The sequence below is a fragment of the Phasianus colchicus genome, chromosome 1 (assembly GCF_987193195.1).
Source record: "Phasianus colchicus chromosome 1, bPhaCol1.hap1.1, whole genome shotgun sequence".
NCBI classification, from domain to species: Eukaryota; Metazoa; Chordata; class Aves; order Galliformes; family Phasianidae; genus Phasianus; species Phasianus colchicus.
The window spans coordinates 106,770,343-106,791,459 of record NC_143436.1 but is presented as its reverse complement, the minus strand read 5'-3'; the positions used below and the strand labels follow the sequence as shown (position 1 = coordinate 106,791,459).

Genomic DNA, 21,117 nt, shown 5'->3' with positions numbered 1-21,117 from the left:
CTGCTACTACTTATCCTTGACAAAAGAGTACTTTTTTCTTGTTACGTAGTACAGTCCATTGAACTAACTGGTGGATTGATTTTGTAGCTTTCTTAAGCTTTTGTCTTTTTTTATATGTGCATTCTTAAATGACCTCCATGAACAATGCAAATTGTAACCTGACAGCATTTTTAATAATACCATGCAGCATCCCTGATGGATTGTGATCTGTATTTCACATACATGCAATAGCATGTGTTTACACATGCTTTGCAGGTAAAATACATTTGTGTACATAAGATATGATAAGCCATGTAATCAAGAAAACATCTTTGTGCCTGTGAAGTCATTGTCAGTGATGTGCACGCAGGTTAACGCTGCTGGCTTTTGAGTCGAGTAGGATTCTGCATGACATGCTGTTTACATTATCCTCTATAAGTCTGATCCACAGATACTATTTGTAGTACCAGTACATCTCTTGGAGGTTCTTTTTTCAGGTTGTTAGACAGTGTTCTACTGGAGCACTATTCCATTGCACTGCTGGTGTGCAGTGTGTGTAATGACAGTGTCTTGATACATGTGTAGCTATAGATTAGTGTGTATGTTCCTTCTGGGATACTGCATGAGACTTGCATGTTACTTTAAAACATTGAGAAGTCTTAATAAATTGAAGCTATCCCTTCTGTAACATGGATATTTCAGAACATGAATTCTGAATTAATATGCTCATCTGCATATATATTCATGTATCATGACACATGGACTTAAGTGCTTGTTCATTTTTCACAATTTGGAGGAAAGCCCAAAATCCTGTATCATGATCTAAACATGGCATTATATTGATTTAATTTTTGAAGACTAAGGGTTTAGGGAAAAAAAATATTTATATATTCCCCTTCCAGTAGAATTTTACTCAAGTAATTTGAACTGCAATCATCTGGTTCTTAGATGTGTCTTGAAGGTGTTAGTGTGTGGTTTAGCGTTTGGGGAAAAAAATGGGTATAGTACAGTAATCTCAGAAGGCTCTTATTTAACAGAGAAGGATAGAAATTGTCTTAGATTTTAAAATTATTAATGAGGTTTACAAAAATGTTACTGAATATTGCCAATGTTTTTATGAGCAATGTCCAACATAAAATATTTTATACGTATTCCTCCCTAACAGGCTGGAAAGCTGAAGGATGGTGCTCGTTCTGTGACCAGAACGATTCAAAATAACTTTTTTGATAGCTCCAAGCAGGAGGCCATTGATGTTTTGTTATTGGGAAATACCCTAAATAGTGATTTAGCAGATAAAGCACGGGCTCTCTTAACCACCAGCAGTTTACGCGGTATGTGTCTTTCAGGATTTTAATCTGTCTGATAACTATTTGGTGTAAGAAAGCTGTATGGAGTCTGTTTTCAAAGCAGTATTGGAAAGTGTAATTGCTTTTTTATGTTCTGTTGGCTTATTAAAAGGTAAAAGTTACTTCTCCTTGACTAATATTACCAAACTGATATGCTGCAGTGATTTGTTTACTGTTCATATTTCGTTCATATCTGGTGGTTTAATAGGAAAATATCTGGGGAGTGTATTTCTCAGAACTTTACTGTAGGTGCATGTGAAATAGGGTTTGTTCACATCTTCAGATCCTTTTATAGTAAGCATTAGCTATGACAATTACATGCTGAATTTTGGGGAAAAGTAAATCCTGGTTTATTTTAAAAATGTTTTTTCGATTGTTTGCTGAATGTCTTTCTTTAGTTGGTCTGTCACGTCAGTGAAGAACTTCACTGTGGTGTTATACCAGATGCAAACCATTTGTTCTTTTTTTTTTTTTTTTTGCTAACTTAAGAGCGCTTACTGATTGTATTTATCGTTTTGGTTTGAGGAGCAAAGAGGATTTTCCTAAGAGAAGAAAATTTAAGATAACAGGAGCTATTAGAAAATTCCTGGTGAATGAGTTTCCATCACAAAAAAAAAGTGTTTTTGTGTGTAGAGAGACCTTTCCCATGAACATGTGCACCACCAAAATATGTCAGGCAATGGGTGACATTCTGTACCAAAATCAGAGAGAGATTTCAATGAGAAACTCTGCTTAGGTACAGTCATGTGGGGTGCAGAGGATATGGTGACCTGAATCTAGCTCACCTGATGAGAACAGGGCAATAGATCACAGAACCCTGCATTTCCAAACAGAGGTGTAGCCTGTGCAATCCTCAGGAGTGCAATTGTGTCCCATCCTTTTGGAACTCCAACATGCAGAGAAGTAGCAAGTGGTGCAAGAAAAACCTTGCCCTGTTGTAGTATAGATCTTGTGTTCATCTCAGTTACTATGTGTAACCCAAAAGACTTTTCCTCTCACTTTTTTTTTTTTACCATTAGATTTCATTTTGTTGTAACTTTTCCTTCACTAGAAACTTGCCTCATGGCTAATTGAAAGTCCTTGTTCCTTCTTGTTTTTCTCTGTGAATGCAAGCTGGCCTTTTGATATTTGCAGCTCCTGTCAGTGGTAGAAAATGAGTCAGTCTTCACAGAACATAAAGTCATTGTGTTTTCTAGTAGGTGAGGAATAAGTAGGGCAAGAATGGAAACTTTGTCAGTACTGTTGTGAAACTTTTTAAATTTTGCAGCATAAAAGATGTGCTTTAACTGATGTGAACAAGTTATGTATAATAAATTGTATATTATAGCATGTTCTCTCTGAATTTTTTTTTTTAAGCAATTGCCTGTTTGAACTAATTCTTCTCTTGTTTCCTTCTTACTGCATCCGTAGTTTCAGAGCAGTCATTACAATCAGGTATAGTATAGAAATTAAGCTGTGAATATCTGAGTAGCTGTTCTTCTCTGGCTTTTTTCTCGTGCCTATTTGCATAATACTTGGTCTTGGGCTCACGTTTTCTCTGTATTATTTGGACCTGACGTTCCTATGCCACAAAATTCCATAATATAAGGAAGTCTCTTTAATACAAGAGAAGTGAAAAAAGGAAGTGGAAAAGGTTACAGTTGTGCTTGGGTGTGGATTATAAAAACAGCCAGTTCTTGGTTGCTTTATTTTATTTTATTTTTGCAAATGATTTATTCTAGCTGTAGAGGAATTTGCATTTTTATCTGTTTTGAGAGCTTCAGGATTCTTGTTTTGTGAAACCTGGTTGGTTTCTGGGGGGATAAAAGGTAAAACTCATTAGTACAATTTGTAATTTTGTCGTCTTTGCCTTTAGAAGGCTCTACCTGCTTTTGTCCTTTCATGAGACTGACTGTATTAATCTCCCAGTAATGGCTTATGTTGTACGAGAATGATCTGAAATAATGTGCTGACCCATGCTTTTGTGGAGCAAAAGTACAGGCAAAACTACTGAGATACAGTTACCTCTGCATGCAACACGAAAGTATTAGAGCACCTAGGTAGAACTCTCTGTGAAGAGAAAAGTCGAAGAGGGACCATCATAGTTAACTCCTAATCTTGAGACATGATGCTAATAATATCTTGAACATTGTTTTTTGGGCTTAAAATGAGATATCAGCTAGTGGAATTTCTCCTTGCTGTTGTAACTCTATCTGGTGAAACTCAGTGGTAACTCACTGGGAGTGAAAACAGGAGGCTACTAAACTGAAAAAATTATTTGAACAATTATTTAGGAATTGTGGGTTTCAGCACAGTCTCCATGGAACTTGGATACTCAGGTAGTAGCCATGTGCCCCATGTACTGCAGAACGAATGGGGAGGATCCTTGGAAGAAGCACTTAAGAAGTTGTTGACTTATTTTTTGTTGAGATACATTGGAAGTGTTTGAAGCTCCTTATAAATGACAGAGACTCACTAGGAGTTGTAAATGTTGATGATTTTTTTTAGCTGACTGATATAATATTTTACTTTGGACTTCATCTGGATACAGATTGCATATAGTGAAAAATGCCTGCAGTAATTTGGACATTGCAGTGAAAGAGTTCAGTTGCATTTTGAATTAATGTTCCTTCTGTGAAATTCATTTCCAAATGTGTGCCTGCTTAGTATGAACTGCAGTTACAACATTCTTGTTACAAGATAACATAAAATTTAATTTATTGTGTTATTGGTTTTGTAGAGTGGGACAACTTGTTTGTTAAAAGGATAATTGGCTAGAAATGTGAAGGAAAATAGTGTATGCAGGAGGCTCAGGAGCTCTGAAAAACATTGTCTCACTCACTGTTTTGGAAAAAAGGGTGAAAATATCTTGGTTTTCCTTCATTATTCTCATTTTGAATGAAGAGTCATTCTACAATTCATTCTACAATGTAGAAGTTTTTCTATTATAACAGTATCAATTTCATGTTTGCAGTAAGCATGCAGGCAGGTCCCTGATGAAGTTACATTCTGTTCCGCTGTGCTTTTCACATTAGGGACTGGTTACAGCACCAGGAGTTCAGTAGGCAGTAATTTGATTTTGTTCAGTAGGAAATGTGAATTATTTGGAGCAACTGTTTAAGCTCAAAGTTAGTGCCAAACGAAAAAGGAAGGGGGGCTGAAGTGAAGAAGTCCAAGCTCAGTTTTTAGACTTGCTGGGAACACTACAAAGACTAATCTGTGCTGGTCTTTAGAGCCTCTCTGTGGTACCATTTTGGATTCCTTGGGTTCAGCTCACCCTTTGGGTGATTTGGGTACTTGCATGCATTCTGGCATTATCATTTCTTGGATTGGTTTCATTTCAGTGGTCAAGTTCTGGGGTAATTTCTCTCCCTGACCCTCATTGGTTTTTGCAGCATTTGGTGGACTTCTTAACTTGACTGTTGCTTAGCATGTAGGTACTTCTGGTAGTAACCTTGGTAGTTAGCTGTCTTATGAAGGTGTGAGGCATTTTGCTGACTCCTTACAGTTTTGTTGACTTCATTTGCCTGGACTATGGTAAGGAAATTACTGGGGTGATCGCAAACGTGATCTGCTTGCGTTACTTTCATCAACACCAGTCAATTTGCTGGCTCTTGTGTGTGGTTACCCCATGTACAGACATATGATTCATTCAACAATGAAGTTATTCACAAGTATCAAATACATTATATTTTCCTCTATTAGTTTCAGTTTGTTTTAGAACCACTGTGGCCATAGCACAGTGTTTGATTTTTGTTTTAACTGGGTAGCCAAAATACTGGAGCAAATGGACAGGTGACAAATATAAAAGCATAGCTAAAAATTTAACAAACAAAAATTTGACACAGCTCACTAGTAATCCTATTTGGGGATCTGATTGACTGGTAATTGACTGTTCTGCCAGACGCCACACAGTGGTGGAAAGAATTCCATCCAGTGAAGTTTCCATGATTCTCATAGAGTGATGACCGTGACGGTTTTATAAGCAGATAAATTAATTTTGCTTAGGTAAAATACAGTGCAAGGAAAAGTGTTTACATCTAAAGCAATTTCTTTCCTACTTCGATTAGAGAAAAAAAAATAGAATAATTAAAAAGAGAGAGGCCTGTATATTTCAGGAAATATACATTTATATAATATATATAGTTATTCTGCAGATCTGTGAAGGGAATTTCAAAATCCCTCGAACTTCAGCATTAAATATATATATTTTTCTTCTCACAGTGCCCTTTACAAGTAGGTTACTACTCTTTTTCCCATGTGTCACATAGAAACAAGGCACAGAAAGGCTGAGGTAGCAGAGAAGTTGGTTTTAAACCCTAGCCTACTTCCCTCATTAAAACAAAATTTCAGGAATTCAACTTACCTAAACAGCGATTTGGATTTGTGATTTAAAAAGAACATATTTTGATAAGATAATTTACCTTGTCTGTTTTAGTGAATGGATCTACTTCAATCATTTTTTCACTTCAAGAAATCGTTTGCAAATTGTTGTGTTGTTTAATGAGATTCTAATTTCATAAATGCAATCTATGTAAATGAGATAGATATCTGTGCTGGCATGTATTGAAAATAAATTTCCATAGGGATTATAGATAGGTTAGAGAATGGTAGATGTGTATGATATATTTATATATATATAACTATGTAGAGAAATGTGAATATATAGTTATGTGTAGTAATACATGTTATGTGTAGTAATACTATATTATATCTATATAACATATGACTGTAAATTTTATACTAATATACATACTATGTAAAATGTATATAGTAATGTGTATTACTATATACGTAGCATGTATGAGTATACATATGTGTTACATAATACATAATTTTGAACAAATTATTACCATCTTTCATTCAGTCAATATCCTACCCAGGCAAATAAAATGTCTGCAAATGTACTTCACCTGGTGAAATGCTGCATCCATTTTGCTTTCACATTTTAACTTTCTGTATGTCTATGCATGGATTTATTGCCTTTCTTTCTTTTTTTTTTTTTTTTAAGGAAAAGATCTCATTGCCAAGTATTATGGGGGGAAAAAAGGGAAAAATAGGAAATCCTATATAATAATAACATATTTTCAAATGTTTTTGTAGCATCTGTGAAAGTGCTGAAGAGTATGTGTGAGAACTTTTATAAATATGCAAAACCGAAGAAAGTTCGAGTCTGCGTTGGGACGTGGAATGTCAATGGGGGGAAGCAGTTCCGAAGTATTGCCTTTAAAAATCAGACCCTCACTGACTGGCTTCTAGATGCACCAAGCATAGCTGGTATTCATGAATTCCAAGGTAAGATTTGTAGTCTGGCTTTTCTTTCTTTTTTTTTTTTTTCCTTTTCTTTCTTTTAATTGAAAACTCTCTTAATGAGACTGTGAACATTAGAATACAAATATGAGGTCTTGGTTCCAGAGTTAATTGTAACCAACAAATGGCTTTTTCAATATTTAAATGCAGATCGAAGAAGCAAACCTGTAGACATATTTGCCATTGGATTTGAAGAAATGGTGGAGTTAAATGCAGGAAACATTGTGAATGCAAGGTAGGTGATAAAATCTACGCAAAATTAATTCCACTGACAGCCAGACTTAAGTATAATACTATTTTTTTTCTCCTTAATTCTAAAGGTTGGGATTATTTTATCTTAATTTTCCCTGTTCTCTCTGCCTGTGTCTGCACTGAGACTGCAGAATCATCTCAGCTTTTGTTAGTGAAGCTGTGAACACTTGAGATTACTTCAAAATAATCTCAAGGATCCAAACAGTCAATACTTGGTAGTATTTTGGATTGCGCTGAAAAAGTTCAGTAGCTCCTGAGCGTTTTTTTTGTTAAACACAATGAAAGAATTCCTGTCTGATGCTGGTAGTGTTCTGCAGTCTCTGTTCCTTCCTACTGCTGGGAGCAGTGAGTTCTGTGAAATCCTTTCCAACGGCATGAGTTGTTGGTATGCATTTGTATACTGACTGGCATCAAATTTTGGTCTATATAAAACAAGTGCATCCTCTTATACTATCAGTTTTTGTCATTGTCAAAAGCAGAAGTAACTTCTGAGCATAACGTGATCTATTTGTAGTTTGTTTTTAACTCTGTTGTTGCATATGTTGCATGTATGTGTTACTGTGGGATTTGGGTTGGGTTTTTTTGCTCTTAGTGGAGTGGGATATGAAAATATACCTTTGTCAGTTCTGGATGATACCAGTGATGAAATCTTCATGTGTAATCCTAGGATTATATTCACTTTGTTCATTGTTTTGTTTGTCTGTTTTGCATGTTTTTCTGGTGTTTATCAAGCTTTAATTCATCAGGAAAAAAAAAACAACATCTAAAGCCTATTGCTGTGTGCCTTTGCAGAAGCTTTTGTCCTGAGGACAAAGTGACAGTTTGTTTCATCCACTAATATGCACTCTGTTTAGTTAGCAGTGCTTCTAGATCTTTTTTTCATGTATATCCTATGCTTGCTCTGTGAACCATGGTCTTTATGTCTTCAAGGAAGTTTCTTCTTGATCTAAGACCACAGACGTTTGTTTTCCGAATTTAACTGAGCTCCAGGCTAGGAGGTGACTCCTCAAAAAAGTTTTTACTCCTCTACTGTAACCTCAGAAATATAGGAAAGAGTCCTGGTTTCTAATATAGTCCATGTTATTCTGAAAAGTGAGGCAATGTCTTATGAGTTTCACTACAGTCTTCTAGGCTGCAACTCTGCTAGAAGGCACATTCACAGCTTTGCTTTGACCTGCTTTCCCAGTGTCTGGTTTAAGTTACTGTATGAAGGTGATTGAATGAGATCAACACTCTCAATACCTGCTTAATTTATTTTCTTTTAAAACTGGCACTTTTAATTTCACTGCTAGCACAACCAATCAGAAGCTCTGGGCTGCAGAACTTCAGAAGACCATATCAAGAGATTACAAGTATGTGCTGCTGGCTTCCGAGCAGTTAGTGGGCGTCTGCCTCTTTGTGTTCATCAGGCCCCAGCATGCTCCCTTTATCAGGTCAGTGAATGCACAGCTGTGCCCAGGGCTGGGTCACCTGCAGTTTGTTGGGTATTGCACACTGATGTACAAGTATACTGAGAAATGTGTTGGGCTCCAAGACAGAGAACTAGCCGCTTAAATTCTTTTATTGTAGCTTTAAATGTCTTATCAGTTGACTAGAAGGCTTGAAAATATGTATTTCTGCTTGATAGCTGTTGACTTTTCTTAAAACAGTTCTTTGGCCTTACTGCTGAAATAACAGTGTGAAAATGTCATTTTTTTCCAAGATAAGATCCTATTGTTATCCTTTAGTTCCTTTACAAAGTATCTTTCAGGGACACAGTCCTCCTTAAACTAATTTAGAGCTGTTCATCCGGAGGGCAGTGGGCATGGAACAGGCTGCCCCCAGTGCAGGAATTCAAAGAGCATCTGGACAGTGCTCTCAGGCATAGGATTTCAATTTCAAATGGTGCTGTGTGGAGCTCAGAGTTGGACTCAGTGATCTTTGTGGGACTCTTCCAGCTTTGGATGTTCTATGATTTTATGATTTGAAGGTTTAATGTTTGTTTAACTCTTTCAGAGACGTTGCTGTTGATACTGTAAAGACTGGCATGGGAGGAGCCACTGGTAATAAAGGTGCAGTAGCAATTCGGATGCTGTTTCATACATCCAGTCTTTGCTTTGTCTGCAGCCATTTTGCTGCAGGGCAATCACAAGTTAAAGAAAGAAATGAAGACTTCATAGAAATAGCTCGCAAGCTCAGTTTTCCAATGGTAAGCAATAGTGTTCAAATTCCTTAACAAATGAGAAATTAAACCCCTTGTGAGCACCAGCAGCATCATCCAGAAGTTTGTTTTTCTCCCCTTCCCAGATGCCTTTGGGGAATTTCCAACTTTCCGTGGATTAGAGGTCTCAGAGATAAAAATAAATTCCCACAATTTTTGTTGAAACAGAAGATTAGAGAAAAATAGAGCTTTCCACAGCAATGTCTGATGGAAAAGATAGAGGTCTGAGGGTTTAGCATAGGGAAGAGAGCCTAGAGATTCCTGAGATGTTGTGAAACTTTTGTAGATTCTAAACTTAATCAATTATGAGGGGGGAAAAAAAACAACTATGGGAACAGCTCTGTTTTCAGTACACAATAATGATTTTTTTTTTGCTAGCTCATCTTAGCTTCTTTTTAACTTAGTTTTGTCAAATTAGACATACAATTCTGTAGTTTATTCTCATAAAAGTTTATCAAATAGCAAATAAATAGTAATTTCAACACTTGCTTGAGACGAAACTGACTTAAGATGCAATTGTTAGCTTCTGTGACACTGCGCAGAAAACTGACATCTGATTTTATTGTGTTTTTTTTTTCTAAATTTTTCACCCTTGTTCTATTTTAGTTTTTCTTGAATTTACTGTATTTTTAGGGTTTCCAGAAACAGTTTTGTAAATACTGCTGTTTTAATCTACTTCATTTGCTTTGATTTACTTAAGGGGCAATGAAAAAATCAAAACAAAATAATAATTTTCATTCAAGCCTTAGGCCTTCTTAGAACTAAAAGAGCTCTTCTGTCTGTCCCTAGCCTCAAAAAATTGTATGTAACTGAAAAATCTGCAGTTAAATCTGAATAACAACAAGCTTGCAGTTTGTGCCAGGATATTCTGCCAGAAGATCTCAGGGTAGTATTTGTGACACAGATAGCAGATGAAGAATTCATGGGATCCAATTCAGATGATTCATGTTTCTTTAGAAATGCGAACTGCATAGAAAGTGTTCTTATCTCCTTTCATCTCATGCATGTGTGAATAACATACCCGTGGTTATTGGTTCTAACCGTATGGATGCTAAACACTAACACTTGTCCTAATCAGATAGAAGTAATAAAAAGTTTATGATTAAAAAAAAAAAAACATCTCCTAAACTGTACTGCACCTGAAACTAGTAAATTTCTGTCACTTGATTGTTTTTGAACTTCAGTGTGTGCTTCTCTTTTACAGGGAAGGATGCTTTTTTCCCATGACTACATCTTCTGGTGTGGTGACTTTAATTATCGAATAGATATTCCTAATGAGGAGGTTAAGGAACTAATCCGACAACAAAACTGGGATTCCCTTATAGCAGGAGACCAGCTTATCAATCAGAAAAATTCTGGACAGGTATCTTAAATATATCGTCGCATTAAGAATAGTGGAGAAGCACTCTGTTGTTTGATACAGACTTGGCTGTAAGGTCCATATTAGGTTTATAGTCAAGTTAAATGCTGGGGCAAGAGTAGACTGTAGTTTGGACCCGATTCCATTAACTAAAGGGTCTTAGCTTATGTGTAATCTGAACACTGCAGGAGCGCACAAATCTTCTGGCCTTCTAGTGTCTTGTGTTTGCTGGCTTCATCTGTTAATGCTGGGCAGGTGATCGAAGGAAATGGTGATAGTATTTCTTTAATCTTTCACATCATGTCATATGTATTGATTTGAAAGTCTGTTGGAGGTTTTTTGTTCGTTTGTTTTTTAACTCTTATTAATTTCCACATGAGGCACTTGCTTTTCTGAATATGCTGTGTATGTTCAGAAAGGTAAATAAAATATAATCACAGTTCCCAACTTTGCTGACAAATGAGCAACTACTCAACTAATTAAAGTGCTGTGGACAGCATCTTGAAGGCCTGAAGTTCTGCATGATATTGGAGGAACAGTATGTTGCTGAGGAGTCTGGGTTTCAAGACATAATTGTTGACATATTTCTGTTTAATGATCTGTCTGGGTTGCTGTTTAGTCATAGTGGCAGATGTAGAATGCTCTCAGTAAATAAAATTTGGAAAACGGTTCATATTATCAAATGCCTTTTTTTTTGGAGATGTCTATGCAGGTTTTCACTGTTAAAAAAAGAGAATTTTGTTTAGTTTCAAGCTGTTTCCCATCTGTTTCTGTCTTCTGGCATGACATAATTGTTGTTTTTTTTTTTATAGATTTTTAGGGGATTTTTGGAGGGGAAAATAAATTTTGCTCCTACGTACAAATACGATCTGTTTTCTGATGACTACGACACCAGTGAAAAGTGTCGCACGCCAGCGTGGACAGATCGTATTCTTTGGAGAAGAAGAAAATGGCCCTTTGACCGATCAGGTTTGAGTGCTTCCTTAAATTTTTTTAAATATTCTTTTAACCAGTGTACAGCATCTAGTTAGTGACATTCATAGTGCCTGCAGTTCTGAGCTTGTCTCCCTGGCTTTGTACCAGGCAGAAAGCTTCTAACAGAATTTTTTATACACAAGAGTGACACTGAACAGGTGGATCATGAGACAGACAATAGTTACTGACATTTCACTTGTTCAAAAGGAACTTTTTCTTTCTGTAAAATGCTTGGTTTTGGTCTAATTTTTTTTTCTTTCTTTCTTTCTTTTTTTTTTTTCCTACTTGGATTTTTTTTTATCATGTTCCTGCAATCACTGTATCTTTCCCTTTTTGTTTTCATTAATATTGAATGTAGCTGAAGACCTGGATCTTCTGAATGCTAGCTTTCATGATAACAGTAAAGTCCCTTATACGTGGAATCCTGGTACTTTGTTGCACTACGGAAGAGCAGAGTTGAAGACATCTGATCATAGGTTTCAGTTTTTTTTATACATTACTTCCTAATCATTGAAAATTTAATTTTAAGGCATCTTATTTCTCTGATTACAACCTTTTTTTCTGGTTATTTTTTTTTCCCCAAGGCCTGTGGTGGCGTTGATTGACATTGACATATTTGAAATTGAAGCAGAAGAGAGACAGAAGGTTTATAAAGAGGTGATTGCAACACAGGGCCCACCTGATGGCACAGTAATGGTCTCCATCAAAAGTTCTTCAGCAGAAGAAAGCTACTTTGATGATAACTTGATCGATGATCTTCTTCAAAAATTTGCAAGCTATGGAGAAGTTATACTTATAAGGTTAAAAAGGCCTTTTATTCTTAATCTCTATTCCTTCGCATTTTTCCTTTTTATTTCCGGAATTAAGTGTCTTAGTGGGCATTTCAGTTCTGATCTGCTTCATTTTTAATGTTCAGTTTTCAACTCCAGTTTTAATAGGAGCAGAAGATTAGTTTTACATAACTATATGCATTTTAGTTTTCAGACTTTTTCTCATCTTTATTTTTGAGTCATAGCATCATACTTTGTTGGAAATCAGACTTAAAATTTAATATATGTATGATTTTGAACAAATTAGCTCAGTAGTTTTTAAGGAACTGAACGTGAGAGGATTCCTGTGACTGCTGTTTTCACTTAGTTGTTAATGGAGCCCATTGACTTTTTCTAGAATCCTAGAGCACAGTTCGATCTAATGTGAAATGCTTGATACAAATTCCTAACCTCTAGCCACACAGTTAATTTTGAATGTAAACTGTATAGCTGAAGTTGCATAATCTTAAAATGACAGTGGTTTCTGTCTAATACTTATCAATTTCTTCAGCTTTTTTTCCCCAAAGGGTTCATTTGCTAAAGCTCATTAGCCTGTATGCATATATATATATATATATATATGTATATACATATATATGTGAACATTGACAGACCTTTAAGGTAAGAGGCTTCAAATGATTGTAGGTAGGATAAAAGATTATTGCCTATCGTTTCTCAAGTATTTATCGATGGACTTTGCAGGTTCGTGGCAGACAAGATGTGGGTAACATTTTTGGAAGGAAGCTCTGCTTTGAATGTTATGAATTTGAATGGTACTGAGGTAATGTAAAAATTACTAAACTTTCTTATACCTAGAGAAGTATTTTTAAGCACTGCTTTGTTTTTGGTTTGATTTTTACAAGATTTTCATGTTCTACACTAGACTGTTGAATCTAGTCTTTTTTCTGCTTTTCATAGCCTCATAGCATTTATACAGTCTTCCAGAAACCAACATAAGGAAGTCATAAGATTAATTTAGTTTTGGGATAAGGGCTATTAGGAAAATTAAGATCCTATGTTTAGGGATGTCTTCATCAAAAAAGGATTTAAAAAAATATATATTTTTTTTCTTTAATGATTTATATAGCACAGCTTTTACCTCAAATTTGTGGCAGGAACTAGTTCATCATTTTTATAGCCTACTATCTGTAAGAAGTGAGCATTCCTGTATTGAAGTGTTGACATATTTAAGTGATTGCAGCTCTTTCTTTGACTTTTCTAGTGCCAGTATTTCATTTTTGTAAAAAATTTAAGATTTCACACTCAAATTCTTACTCAGCTGCACTTCTGTTAAAACTTAGATTCTGTAGAGTGATATTTGCAGATGGATCTTCATATCTGCTGAGATTTTCACCAACAATCCATGTATTGTAGGGTCTCCTTGTCATGTATCATTTTGAAGAATGATGGCTGTTTATCAATCTAATAATGACTTTGTTAATACAGTTTAATACGAAATCTATTTTCCTTTACAAAAAGTAATCTTTCTGTCAGAACAAAGAAACCAGAAGCTTTCCTGTTAACTGAAAAGAAAAAATTTTGATAGACAAATTTTCTGGTTTACTTTAGAAAAACATTAAGTATAGTCGCAATTAGTGATAGACTCATAGAATAATTAGAGTTGGAAGGGACTGCTGAAGGTCATCTAGCCCAGCTCCCCTGCAATGAACAGGGACATGTGCAGTTACATCAGCTTGCTCAGGACCTTATGGTTTAAACTATGTAGATGCACTTAATTAGAAAAATAAAGTGAAAATTATAATTATTTTTCTGTGAAATGTCACTGTTATTGTTTGGTCCCATAAATTCTGATAACTTGTGATTTTTTTCATAATATTATTTTTTTTTTTAATGCAGAATGCTGAATTTTAATATCCCTATTTTTAACAATTTTTGTTTTATGTGTACCTTTATGGCCTTTCAGATACTAGGAAGGATTATAAACATAAGTTTAAAAAATCCGGACTGGATCAGAAGTTTGGAGGATGAAATGAATCTAGAGAAGATTAATGTTGGGCTGCCTTCATCAACAAGTTCCACCTTGCTTTGTGAAGACGCTGAGGTTACTGCAGACTATGATATGGAAGGTTTGTTGGAATAGAATACTATTTTTGAAATGCTTGTAGTTCTAACTAATCTATTTAATTTAATGCCACTGTAATTTAACAAGCATATACCTAGCAGAAACAGGTAATTAAAAAGCTTTTAATTTCCAATAGGGTCTTGCTAGTTTATTGAGCCATTTCTGATGGCAGTTTGCACTGTATGCACTGTACATGTAAGTTTTACTAATTTACTCAGTCTTTTTATTCTTTTCACTTGATCCTACAGTGTCACAGGGATCAGTTCATTCAGGCAGCTTTTATGTTTTTATGGAGACGGTCTATAAGTATCCAAATTCAGGTTACAAAGCAATTATTTTGGGGCCATATAACAGATAGGACTAATGAGCTCCCATGCTAAGTATTGATACACTTACCCCACTCCTAACAAACACCTGATGAACCTTTTAAAGGCAGGCAAGTATCAACTGGATGAATAAGCCTTCATCCTCTGTTGCTCCTTGGAACAGGCTCATCTTCAGCATTCATTTGCTGCTTTCCAGTTCCTTGTTTCTGTCTTTTTTTTTTCCTGTCATTGTTTTTGTAATGAAATCCTTGAGCTGCTAAATATCACTCTTGCATTCCTCACACCTCTGCAGTTTGCTTTTTTTCACTTGCATGTTTTTTAACTATGTACTTTCTCACAGTTTTTCCACTAAGCGTATGCCAAAGGCACCTTGCCTGGTGACACTTCTTGTGGTGTTGTATTCCCTGAGCAAATTTCTTCAGAAAATCGAGGGCTTTTTGCAGAAAAGCCCACATCCACAGTCAGTTGATAATTTTCCCACTTACGAAAATAAGTAACTACAGCTCCCTTAATTTGACATGCTTTTTTCTTTTCTGGGTCATGGTTATCTAGGTGACATTGATGACTATAGTGCTGAAGTAGAAGAAATCCTTCCTCAGCACCTGCAGCCGACCTTAAGCTCTGGCCTTGGAACCTCCCCAAGCTCCTCACCACGTTCCAGTCCCTGTCAGTCTCCTACACTGTCAGATGGACCCACAATCCCAGTGAGACCAAGCCGAGCCCCAGCAAAAACTCCTGGACCACCAGTTTCCGCACACAGTATGTGTTATGTTGCTCAACTTCCTCAGCTACTGTATGGTGTGGCAGTGGAATGGCCTAGTGGCAGAATACTTGCTTGTAGGTAATTTTTAATAGCCCTTCTAGAGTAATAAAAAAGGCTATTCTTGTCATTGCATTTTACATATAGGTAGCCTTGGGTAAACCACCTCAACCTTGAAAAGCACATACTTATGAAAGCGCATGAGACAAAAATCTGCCTATTTTCACTGTTGGTTTAATTTACTTCCCCTCTCTCCAAACCTCAGTACTACTTCTGTATCACTGCATTTGCAGTTCTGGGAACTGACCATCCTTTCTGTGGAAATAATTTATTATTACAGCAGTTTAACTGTGAATAGAATACACAAGTGATTAATCTTTGCGCTGTTTTCTGTCACATTCTCCAGATGAAACTCAACTTGGTACCCAGCAGAAAGACACTTCTCAGACCTTGGAGCCCAGGCGCCCTCCACCACCTCGCCCTGTTGCTCCTCCTGCACGTCCTGCTCCACCACAGAGGCCACCTCCACCATCAGGTAACGTGGTGACACACATTGGGAGATTGGGAATATTTTGTTCCGGCTCTGTGAGATGAGCTTTGAAGTTCCAGACCCAAAGCACCTATGGTTTGAGGCTCAACACAACCTCACCAGAGGATTTTAAGTAAGATATTTAGTTGATACATTTAGTAGCCAAATTATGATGTTGAGGTAACGGCGTTTTTCAGCACCATTTAATTACTATTTTATTTAATGAATGAGTTTTATAATGTTCATGAACTAATTTCTACAGCTCTAAAACATGGGCTTCCCATAGCATTGTTTAATCAGCATTTTCATTTTTGTATAGCATCTTAATTTTTATACAAAAGATAAAGAAACATATGCAGTCATTTATTTGTATTCCTTTAGTTTTGACATCAGTACTTTATCATGTCTGAGTTCTTAATATAGTATTCATCTGGATCATCTGAAAATGTAAACAATTGTGTGTTAAGAGAAACTGGATGTCCAGAAGCATACAGGCAGCAGAGTTACTAACACACTGACCCTTGTCATTTTTAACTTTCTCATTCTTTTTCTTCCCTCTTACTATACTGATATTTTTCATTATTGCTGCATTCATTTCTTAAATACTGTAAGGCGGTAGGAGTCCTGCACCTGCTAGAAAGGAGTTTGGAGGTAATGATTTTAATTGTTTTCAAATATGACTATATAGCAAAATTTCAATGGTCTCTTTTGACAATACTTAATATTGATGTCCAAAGGCAGAAATTATATTTGTGTTTAAAAATTGTTCATTTTTATTTCTCAGTATTTGTATCTCTGCTGAATTACAGTTGATTTTTTTAACAAAACTATATTTCTCCAGAAGTTGGTACACTGTACTCAGATTAGCACTGTTCTGTGTTTCTGTCTTGTTCTTTGTCCTGGTCACAGCATACCCAACTAACTTTTCAGTGAAAGCTGTCTTGTTGGTAGTTGTGAAAGATATAGATTTTTTTTTTTACCCTTGCTGTTCGTGATAAGGCACGTTGTGAATTGAGCTGTGATTGTAGTTGCTTAGAGCGATTATCCATTAATTCTCAAATTGAAACTGCTGCTAAAGTCTGTCCAGATTTCCTCTGGATGATCACCAGTTAGCAGAGAACTGCAAATCACTGAGCTGTATATGTTTCTAGGCTGAACACTCACATCTGCGTAGTTTATTTGCTATTTCCAAGTATCCAAATGTGCTCCTAAGCCTTTCCTAGGCTTAGGAAACATCACTCATAGTTCTTGGAACTAGTATGTAATTCAGCAGTACAAATTTAGCAAGGGAATTTACGCAATTACTTTAAAGGTACTCAAGAGATACGAGTCTACAAAGAAACAAAATCCTGAAATAATTTTCTCCTAATTCCTTTTCTTTTAATAACGCTGAGGGTCTTAAACTCTTCAGGTTGGTTTTATTTTTTCCAGCTTGATCTGCTTTTGCATGCTATAACAACCCACCTGTTCTCAGAGTGCTTCTTGAAACTAATCTTTGTCCATTTTTGACACTTGCCCTGTAGTTGAGCTGTCTTGCAGGGACTTAAATCAGTTTGTTAATACAGTGAGTCTCTGGACTACTTTCTTAATGGTTATTCAGGTATTGCCACTCAGTTGGTAGGAAACAAGGTTTTTTGGTGAAAACAATTCTAAAAGAAGTAATCATTTCACATAGTCTATAAATGTTACTTATTCTATTGTGCCAGAGATGTGCACAGCTCTTAGATTAAATTGAGAACAGGGGGTTATTATGCCAAAGTCATAATATTTCAAATTAATTGAAATACTTAAGCTTTAGAAAATAGTATATACATAATGCACAACATATGTGAGATTCCATTCATACTACTTCAGTCCTATATAGCTTTGTGTGCATTGATGCAATCATGTTTGACTAGTTTCAGTTGTGCAAAGACCAGCCTTCATTTCCTGCTCTTTTCTGATATAACATTTTATGCAAAATGACAGCTTGCATAAAATTTGCTCTTTATGCAGTCTTTTAAAAGAGTGTAGTATATTCTTTTTTCATATATTATTCTGATTTAAAACTCATTCTACTTTTTCTATCCTCCATGTTTTCCACTCATGGAGCACATTTGTAAGGCACTGACGCTTTGCTTTTCAGCAGTACCTGAGCTTAGTTCAGAGGAAGTTAGCACAGGACTGGAAGCAGAGTGTAAATGTCACAGTGCTTGTGTAAATGGCATCTGTTTCTTTTATCTAGAATGCACGCTCCTAAAACACTGTTAAAATACCCCCATGTACTGTAGAAGTGTATGACTTCTATAGAATGTGCAGAACAACATTGTTCGTATATCTGAAATGTCATTCATTTTAAATGTTAGCTATTTTTCCCCTTACGTTCTAACCTTTTATTCTGAGGGGTTCAGTCCCTTCAGTGCCCATCATGTTTCTTCTCATGGCTCAGTATGCATTCAAGAAATTTTTTAGAATTTGGTCATACTTTATATCAGAATTAATTCAGATTTTAAGTAATAATGCATCCAAAACTACAGGTTAATTGTAGAGGTTTGCAAAGCGTAGGTTTTTTTGCCTGCTAATGTCATTTTGAGGATTCTATAAGCTCCCAATTGTTTACAGTTCAAAATTAAGATGCTGTACTGCATTATAAATTTTTAGGGAATATTTAAAATGAGATGCTATTGTCAGTTACTTGAAGTTAATAACATCTGTTTTGCTTTTTTTCCCCTTTATTAGTGATATTCAAACATTTCCTGATTAATGCAAGAAAGGCTGATAGTTGTCTTTTATCACTGGTTTAAACTATTAAAACAGGATTAAGACTGAGAGAATGCACAGTATCTTCAGTATATGCAATCACTTGGGTAACGTGTTACCTCTTTGTTGTGATCCTAATCCTCTAAATAAAGATTATAAGCCTAGAAAATATAGTGGCAAGATTGATATGCAAAGAAATGCTAATATGCTAAGATGCAAAAGCAAATGCACCTAAGCAGCAAATACTGGTTAGTGTACATTGATATTTACAGTCACATGTTAAAAACCTTTCAAGAACCATTCAACATCTCTATTTTTCCTGTCACTTAAAAAAAAAAAAAAAACAACAGAGCTGATGTTGTTTAAATACATTAGAATATGGGACATTACAGTCATTTTGAAGAAGATATTTTTTACGGTTTAAAAAAAAATTGAGCTTTCCTTCCTCTTCTGCTGAAGAAGTAGTGTTCAGCAACAGAGGAAACAAAAAGCTTTAATGCCAAAGCAGTTATTGCACTGTTCAAATGTAAGCAAATAGCCTAGATTTCCCAGGTATGCATACACAGGATCTTAAAATGGTTTGCATTGGAAGTAACCTTAGAGATCACCTTGTTCCAATACCCTGCCATGGAGAGAGATATCGCCCACCAGCTCAGGCTGCCCAGGGCCCCATCCAACCTGGCCTTGAGCACCTCCAGGGATGGGGCACCACAGCTTCTCTAGGCAGCTGTGTAAGCATCTCACCACCATCTGAGGAAAGGATTTCCTCCTAACATCTAACCCATGGGCGTCCAACCTTTTGGCTTGCATGGGCTGCATTGAATGAACAGGAATTGCCTTGGGACGCATACACAAAGGTAACTCCAAAAGTAATGCCTCCTATTTATTTCCATGGAAACTACAACTGTTGTAGCACAATCTCACTATTTGATAGAGCAAATACTCAGGTACAAAAAACTCCTTTTCAACGTAGTCGCTACCATCAGCTCTGCGTTTTCTCCAGCAATGAATAGGAGTCTGCATGCTGCACTTGTTTAAAACAAACAAAAAAAAAACAACTGCACTAGTGAAGATGAACCAATATTGCCAGTGCTGAAATGCACCATTCATCTCTTACTATGCTAACATCCACTGTTTGATCTCCAGAAACATTCAGCAAGCGTCCATGAATGTCAGTGGATGCCATTTTTTCCACATGGAGGAATTCAATTCCACATTATTGCTTTGTCTGCACATCCATATCAGATGCTGTTGTGTCAGATTACCCCTCTGCTACCATCTGTCACATGGCAACAAAATGGGTTGGGAACCACCAACATCCCCCTCTGACACTATAGGCCAACATCATAAAACAGAAAGCATTACTTTTGGAGCAGCCCTCATAAAATATAGTTTATGTATATAAATAACAGAACATTTTAATCTTCGATATTTTTTATTAAAAAAAAAAAAAGAGAGAAAGCAACAAAAGCATGTCACCAGTGGGATATGTGACCTTACTTTCGTGAAACCAATGCACCAGACTGGTTGGATGGCAGTGGCTGCAACTCTTAGTGAGTTCTCCAGGTGTTTGTCAGAGATTTTGGATGGCATTTTCTTCCTCCTGCGCTAATACCGCACTGACATCTGGCTGTTGCTGAGCAGTGAGTGTGCTCCTGGGGCTGGGCTGGGCCACTCGCTGGTGCAGAGCTGCTGCTGCAGCAACTGGGGGCAGATATTAAGAGGCAGGGGCCAGGCCATGGGTTGGACATGCATGATCTACCCTAAATCTCCTTTCCTTTAGTTTAAAGCCATCACCTCTTGTCTTATCACTACGCACCCTGATAAAGAGTCTCTCCAGCTTTTCTGTAGGCCTTTTTTGGGTACTGGAAGGCTGCAGTGAGGTCTCCCTGATGCCATCTCCTGGCTGAACAAGCCCAGCTCCCTCAGCCTGTCTTCAAAGGAGAGATGCTCCAGCCCACTGATCATCCTTGTGCCCTCCTCTAGACTCACATCAACAACTCCACATCTTTCTTGTGCTGGGGGGCCCAGGCCTGGATGCAGTGCTCCAGATGGAGTCTCACAAGAGTAGAGTAGAAATCAATGGTCACTTTGTTTGCCCTGCTGATCTTCCTCTTCTTGATGCTGCCTATGATGCAGCAGGCATTCTGAGCTCCAAGTGCAAGTCTTCTACCCATGCTGACTTTTTCAGCCTCCAGACCCTTCTCTTCAGGGGTGCTCTCAATGCATTCTCTGCCCATCAGCCTGTATTTGTGCTTGGGATTGCTCCTACCCAGGTGCAGGATTCCATCTATCTATCTATAGCTATTTATATATGTGCCCATATATGTATACAGGCCCCACATCTGTGTGTGTGTATGTATATGCACACGTATATACATACCCATGCATTTAATTTAATGAAAGATTGGAGTTATTTTATTTTCCACTAAGCTAATCAATAAATGTAATCTTTACAAAACATGCAGTT

At 36.6% G+C, this 21,117-nt stretch overlaps 1 protein-coding gene across 13 annotated transcripts in view; it reads left to right on the top strand.

Moving 5' to 3' along the window:
* The window catches only part of SYNJ1 (synaptojanin 1), a 61,401-nt gene that overhangs the window by 26,849 nt on the left and 13,435 nt on the right, over nucleotides 1–21,117 (top strand). For 10 of the 13 annotated variants that reach the window (XM_090121871.1, XM_090121885.1, XM_090121877.1 and 7 more), the window contains exons 12-25: nucleotides 1,145–1,310; nucleotides 6,408–6,599; nucleotides 6,765–6,849; nucleotides 8,159–8,299; nucleotides 8,862–9,054; nucleotides 10,271–10,429; nucleotides 11,239–11,395; nucleotides 11,760–11,877; nucleotides 11,986–12,201; nucleotides 12,913–12,991; nucleotides 14,135–14,297; nucleotides 15,172–15,378; nucleotides 15,786–15,914; nucleotides 16,521–16,559. In XM_090121871.1, the coding sequence (XP_089977997.1) occupies nucleotides 1,145–1,310; nucleotides 6,408–6,599; nucleotides 6,765–6,849; nucleotides 8,159–8,299; nucleotides 8,862–9,054; nucleotides 10,271–10,429; nucleotides 11,239–11,395; nucleotides 11,760–11,877; nucleotides 11,986–12,201; nucleotides 12,913–12,991; nucleotides 14,135–14,297; nucleotides 15,172–15,378; nucleotides 15,786–15,914; nucleotides 16,521–16,559 (2,044 nt within the window). The remainder of the gene's footprint in view (nucleotides 1–1,144; nucleotides 1,311–6,407; nucleotides 6,600–6,764; nucleotides 6,850–8,158; nucleotides 8,300–8,861; nucleotides 9,055–10,270; nucleotides 10,430–11,238; nucleotides 11,396–11,759; nucleotides 11,878–11,985; nucleotides 12,202–12,912; nucleotides 12,992–14,134; nucleotides 14,298–15,171; nucleotides 15,379–15,785; nucleotides 15,915–16,520; nucleotides 16,560–21,117) is intronic. The other 3 variants (XM_031612556.2, XM_031612554.2, XM_031612559.2) reach the window with 1 other exon arrangement.